This window comes from Octodon degus, unplaced genomic scaffold (genome assembly GCF_000260255.1).
Source record: "Octodon degus isolate 3935 unplaced genomic scaffold, OctDeg1.0 scaffold00028, whole genome shotgun sequence".
In the NCBI taxonomy this organism is placed as follows: Eukaryota; Metazoa; Chordata; class Mammalia; order Rodentia; family Octodontidae; genus Octodon; species Octodon degus.
Window position 1 is genome coordinate 9,606,437 of NW_004524604.1, and position 7,027 is coordinate 9,613,463.

General features: G+C 33.4%; 1 protein-coding gene across 5 annotated transcripts in view; it reads right to left on the reverse strand.

Annotated features, from left to right (window-relative positions):
- Positions 1-7,027, reverse strand: part of Phkb (phosphorylase kinase regulatory subunit beta) — a 268,116-nt gene that overhangs the window by 219,040 nt on the left and 42,049 nt on the right. For all 5 annotated transcript variants that reach the window (XM_023712979.1, XM_004629191.2, XM_023712977.1 and 2 more), the window contains 2 exons: positions 4,810-4,899; positions 2,285-2,423 (listed from right to left, as the gene is read on the reverse strand). In XM_023712979.1, the coding sequence (XP_023568747.1) occupies positions 2,285-2,423; positions 4,810-4,899 (229 nt within the window). The remainder of the gene's footprint in view (positions 1-2,284; positions 2,424-4,809; positions 4,900-7,027) is intronic.

Here is a 7,027-nt window from a genome sequence, read left to right on the forward strand (position 1 = left end):
ATATATTAGAGAAATGGCTAGGAAACTGGTAAAGCATACTTCCAGGTATGTTGCTAAAGATGTCTTCAAGAGAAAGTGGCACATTGGTTAGTAAACTAAGAAAGACCCATGATAAATGTGAATGTCACTCTCCAGTGGGGTCCATATGGGACAAAAAGGAGAAGAAAAATCACAAGTCAGTACACAAGCTTGATTCTTTCTTTCTTTTTCTTCTTCATCTTCATCTTCATCTTTGTCTTCTTCATCTTCTTTTTCTTCTTCTCCTCTTCCTCTGCCTCCTCCTCCTCTTCTTTCTTCTTCTTCTCCTTCTTTTTTTAATGTTTTAAAGAGTACAAAATGGGGGGCCAGGGAGATGGCTCAGTGGAATAAGCGCTTCCCTGACAAGCACAAGGGCCTGAGTTCAATCCCCGGTTCCACCAAAAAAAAAAAAAGAGTACAAAATGGTAACAAAAACATTGGAAATAATACACATTTCATTAAACAAAGTAATAGGATTCAACAATAATTGTTGTGTTGCATGTTATCTTCAAATTGTTTTGGTTACCAGATATAAACCTACAAAATTGGTTAAAAAAAAAAAAAACTATTCTTCTTGAGCACGTTTTGATGTTTATTGCCACTGCCCATGAACATCAAATTCTAGTTTTTTCAGACTTTCAATGTGAACTCACAATAGCAACTCTCTAGGAACTTTACAGAACTTCAGCCTTGGATTAAAGCTGTATCACTGTACCCTCTTGTTCTGAGGCTCCCAGCTTTTTGGACTGAGCAACTACTTGCTTTCCTGGTGCCCCAGCTGATCAATGGACACTGTGGGACTATCAAGACTCTGATTGAATAAGCCAATCTCTCTCTCTCTCTCTCTCTCTCTCTCTCTCTACATATATAGATAGATAGATAGATAGATAGATAGATAGATAGATAGATAGATAGATAGATATTTGATTACAACCACATTTAACAACTGATACCTCAATATCAACTGATACCTCAATACCTCAAATACAAATGTGGTTGATTACAACCACATTTAACAACTGATACCTCAATATATGTATAAAATACTCTTCTTTAATAAGTCTTATTAAACCTTGCTTAATATACCTATATTTTTTAAGAGTTTGGACAATTTGTCTACAAGAATCAACAATCCAATTGTGACAGATTACTCATTCATATGGAGTTATGTTAGTGATTTTGGTTAAAAAAAAATTAGCACTGTTGATGTGGATTTATCTTTGTTTCATGACACAGGAAACAACACAATTATGCATTATTTCTGGATTAAGGATTTAAAGTGCTAGTACTAATGTTTCTTGTACCCATTAGAGTATTAGCAGCCTTATGCTTAATGAAATCAAATTGTACTTACATAATATAAAGAAATAGTTTGACAATTACCACACAATAATTGTTTTGTTTTAAAAATCTAACATTTTAATAATTTATGACAGAGGAACAATGTTCACTTAGAAGATAAAATTTTCAAATCATAAATACAAAGGTCAGTCTCAGAAAAATACCCCAAAATTTAATAATCTTAATTTATGAATAAAATGTATTTCAAAGATCAAGATTCAGGATTGGTGTCTTCTACATACAATAAACAAAAGACTAAATTCTGTATTGTGAAACTTTTCAACTTCATAAAATAATTGCTTGATTACAACCACATTTAACAACTGATACCTCAATAAACCACAGTGGGAAAAATACTAAACCAGAAAGAAGGGGTCCTAAAGAACACTCACTAATCAATGAAACTGGAAACATAGCTGCTTATTTAAACAAATTTATTTATTTATTTAATTTTTTGAGACAGGGTCTTACTATGTAATTCAGACAAGTTTTGAACTATGGAACCCAGGCTGGCCTTAAATTAAGCAAATCTACCTCAGACTACTAAGTGCTACAATTTCAGGTGTGTGCCACCATGGTCAGTTGAACAATTTTATTAACTACAAGTTTATCATCTGCAAAATTTAATTACCATTAATTCCTTCAATGACTGAAACCAATCACTTAAACGAGCACGGATAGGTAGTTCATTGTACCAAAGACTAATACTGGCTGAGAAAATTAGAGATAAAAAAATATTGATCAAAAAATCATAAAATATCAGAACTGTCTTGTGTAACTCTTATAAAACGAAAGGGTTTAGGGGCCGAAAAGGCACCATAGGCGACAAGAGGTCACAAAGGAATGAAACTGGAAACATAGCCGCTTAATCTGACCTGACCAAACAAAAATCTTAGAATTACTAGATGGTCCCACATCAGCTCACCTGTATGCTAGCGCCAACGCCCAGGCCCCAGCAGCGCAGTACAGACTGTCCTGGATCTTGGCCTTCTGATCACCACCACATGTTTTAGTCGGAAAGAGTCCAGTGGTTGGACTTTGATACAGGAGCAATGTGGACTTAACTATAGCCAAACATAAGAAAAAGAATGAATCGTACAGCTAACCCTTTGCTTTGACTATCTTAAACATCTTTGATTACTTCATTTCTAAATAATTTTGTTGCTTCTAAACTTAGTTACATTACAAAATATTTAAAGATGTTTAGCAAATTCTTGTTGCTTGAGCCTAACTGGGAATCCACACACCAAGAAGAGGTCTTCTTATTTTTTAGAAAAGGACTTAATTAATTAGAACTGAAAGCCTTTAGCATATCCTAGTTAATGAGAACATGTGATACAAATATTATTAGAAAATAGCAGGCACAGAGAAAAGTAGATCAACCAAAAAAGCTGAGCACAAATTTTTTGAAATAACCAGTTCAGTGTGGAAGCTTAAAACAAATTATAACAGAGTATTTTGTATTTACTAAATTATATAGCTAATTCAATCATCAAAAATTTAAGAAGATGAGGCTACACCGTAAAATAGGCAAGAATCCTGTATTTCACTGAGAACTAAATTGTAACTGGTCTTCATAAAAGTATATTCATTTTACTTATTATACTGTATAGGTTAGGGATGTCCTTTAGCATTTCTGAAATGGAATTCCATCTCTATATAGAATGAAGATGTTAGCAAATTAATCTTTGATACACTAAAATTACATTTTGTGCAAGCTATTAGCCTCTTGTTCTGGCTAATAGCAAACATTACCACACAAGGATCACATTTTCCATGGTGGGGCTTTTGGAATCAGGGCCACTAAGCTGAATGGGCTTCAGAGGTGAGGCTTAACTGAAATAAGAGAATCACTGGGGTTGTAATCTGGAAGAGCTTTCTTATCCCCAGTGCCTTCTCCTCTTTGATTCCTGGCCACTACAAGGAGCCATACCTTTTAGCCAAGAGATGTTTGGATTTCACCACAGGCCTAAAGCTATAGAGTTGGTTGACCGTGAACTAAAAATTTTGAAACCAGTAGCCAAAATAAAGCTTTCAGAGATGGGGAGATTGCTCAGTAGAATAAGCACTTGCCTGGCAAGCGCAAGGGTCTGAGTTCAATCCCCAGTCTGTCAAAAAAAAAAAAGCTTTATTCTTTTAAGTTGTCTTTTTTTTTTTTTTTTTGGATATTTTGTGTCAACAACAGAAACCTAACATGCCTGTCTAAATAAATGGATAAATAATGCCTGTCCCAAAATACATTAAATTAATCTAAGCTAAAATTATAGTTATTAGATAGTTTTTCAGAAGTGTAAAACACTCCTTCCCAGAGATTAAGGAATTAAAATTTGTTTTTTTCTCAGTCTAAACGGATCTTATGATTAACATTTTCCCAGAATACCAGTATACGTATTACTTTTTGGCTGAGTAAAACTTAGTTTTGTCCTTAAAGTCAAAAGCAAATAATTCCTATTTCTTTTAAAATTATAATTAGCTCTTAGGTTAGTTATTGCTACAAAGAAGATAAAAAGAGTAACTTAAGCATGCCTGTAGCAGCTTGATCAAAAATAAGTTTAAAGTGCCTTCTTAGGCAGGCACAGGGATCAAGGTTTAATACCTGGCACACCATGCCGGCCCCACCACTGGGGCATGCTGAGACAGCTATTGAGAGTGAGTGTGGTGGTGCGCGCCTGTAATCCCAGCACTTGGGAGGCTTAAAACAGGGGAATCACTATGAGTCTGATCTGTGTAGTGAGACCCTGTAGACCCTGTACTAAAATTAAAAAAAAAAAAAAAAGTTAAAATAAAGTTTCCAGTGAGGTCTAAATAGACAAAAGTAATCCACATTTTTGAAGAAGACAAAAAATGTTTTTGCTGTAATAGGACATTAATTGCCGATTGTCATTTGCCATAATAGGACAAAAAACAGTACAAGAAACAACCTGAAAAAAATTAACAGACATTCCAAAGTATGGTCTGAAGAATAAGGAAGCATTCCATACATATATATCTAAAAGTTATTTATTCACATTGAAAAAAAGTTTGTGTAGGTTGATCCAGAAAAACAAACAAAAATTAAGACCTGTTATTAAAAATATTAACCTGCTATTATCATTTCTATCTCAGTGAATTACAAATTGATATAATAGTTCAGGATTAACTGATAATTATGTATAGCCAGATGAGCAAGTTGATACTTGAAATATATATGTATTCTTCAAGAAATATCCTCAAGTTTTCAGACCTAGTAAAATTCTGGTGATAGCTGTAAAGTTACTCAAGAGCCCAATATAATCTGCTGTATTCATTTTGTAGTCCTGGTATATATGTATAACTGGACTTCATAGCAACCTAAGCATTGAAACTAACCCAAATCCAAACAATAGTATAGCATCATATAATGTACACAATATAGCCAGGGCATAGTGAATACTAATTATAGCTAACATGTTTTCATCAAGTTTTGCTTACCAATTCTGTAATAATGATCCAATTTATCCCACAGAGTTTCATTATCAGGTTTTGGAAGATGAATGCTTTTAAGAGGTTCATAAACTGAACCTAAAAGAAAAATGAAAATCCAACAAATTCAGTTATTTTCACCCAGATAAACAAAGAAGAGTTCTGAACAAAAGAACTACATAACAATATAATTTTCATTTTTATATGCAAAGTACCATCTGAAATATGGTACACTGTTGGTACACTTCTGTTAAGGGAAGGAGAAAGAGGAATGAATCCTTAACAATAGGCACAGACGAGTGTTCACTTTCATAGGATATCCCCACCCTGAAAATCCAGCATTTGATCCAATTATCTGATGTGCACATTAGTCCTAACAACTCAAATATATGTAATACTCATGTGATAGCCTAAGTTTAATAATTTCTCACTACTGAGAAATCTATCTCTCTCTCTTTAAATCCAAACTTTATGTCCCTACACTGATGTTTCTCAGGGCAACTTTCAAACCAATGATCATGCCCCAAAAACCTCCGGAAAAAAAGAAAAGCTCATGTTTTAAAGTCATGCACTCCACAAATACCATACTAGGTTTTACACTGAAATTCTTAAGTCTTTACTTTCTCCTAGGTAGGTAACACTCTTCCATTGTTATCTGGACTATAAGCAGAGATCATTTCTACTTCTCAGCCACAAAAATTCCCTATGGCATAAGGAGAGTGTGGTCTTCAAAAACTACAGAATACACAACAATCATGATAATTTGCCACAAAATGGATAGAGAAAATTGTTCTCTTTACTAGTGCACTTTTACAACTACTGAATGAAAGAAAGGCACCTGAACCTTCAACCATCAAACTAAATACTTTCTCTCATTCTTGTTAAAAGCACTCAGAAATCATCAACATTGCAAGGTCACAACTAATCTACCTTTGGATTCAGGTAATGCATGCCAGATAGTCTGACAATATAATATAAAAGTAAACCTATAATTTGCCCTGAGGAGAGGGAAAGATGGTGTTGGCACATATTCAGAGTCTGATTTTGAAAAAAAAATTGAAGCATATAGGTTTATAAAGTAGTTATGTCTAGTATACTAATTTAAAGCCAGGTTATTGGGAATACCCTGAAGTTTCAGTAGACAACAGACATTAGAAGAAAATAAGAATCTGTACAAAGCAATAATCCCAGTATCTTCTATTAGAACAAGAGGTAATTAGTAGATTACATACTTAGGGGGGAAAAGAGAATTAGGAAATAACCTCCTTTGAGTGAAGATATTTTCTAAAATAAAAGTCTTCCTTTGGCTCCAAATGGAATGGCTCTGTAGTAAAGAATGGACAGATTTATCAACATAGGAGATGATGAAGGATCCTTACCTCCTCCTACATATACATTAAGGGACCAACTATGTCCTCTACCTTCCTGCATTCAGTTAGCTCCAGGCAGATATAAGTATGGAAGTAGCCTGGAAATCATGAAGGAACAACAGGTTCACTGATAGGAAGAGAAAAACCTCTGGGAGACTGCACACCTGCAGTGAAGATCATACATTAAGAAAGAAGTATCACATACAAATAGTCACAAATTATAAATTGCATGTGTGTGTGTGTGCATGTGTGTGCACACATGTGTGTGTAAAGATCATAAAGGATAACTTGTTGATGGAGAAGAATTGTAAAAAAAATAATAATAATGCTTTTTTTTTTTTCTTACATCCAAATTAGCAGAGCTAGTACTTGGCTATATATATGAAAAAAATCATCAAAATTTTAATATATAGTTCAATTAATCAGGGAAATAATTCCTATAAGGATAAATACAGGAATGAATGCCCAAGAGCATCTACTTTCATGCCTAAGACAAATATAAACTATTATGTATCATACACATATATTAATTAACAAAAAACAAAACAATTTTGGAAGAAAAATATGTAGAAGTAAAAAATGACATTATAATGGTGAGCTAATTGCAAAAGATAGTTTTGATATTTTATCATGGTTCTAGACTAAAAAAATTTATTTTTTAAAAATGCTTCTATATTTAAAACAAAATATACTAAAATTATTGTGCCATCTAATTTTGTCACCCAAAATATCACCAATGAAGTTTTTATTTTTTTACAGGCAAAAACATAAAAATCAGACTTCTCAAGAAAATACCAAAATATCTAGGGGCATGGCTCAAAGGTAGCAAATCTGTAAAGGATACATACCACATATAA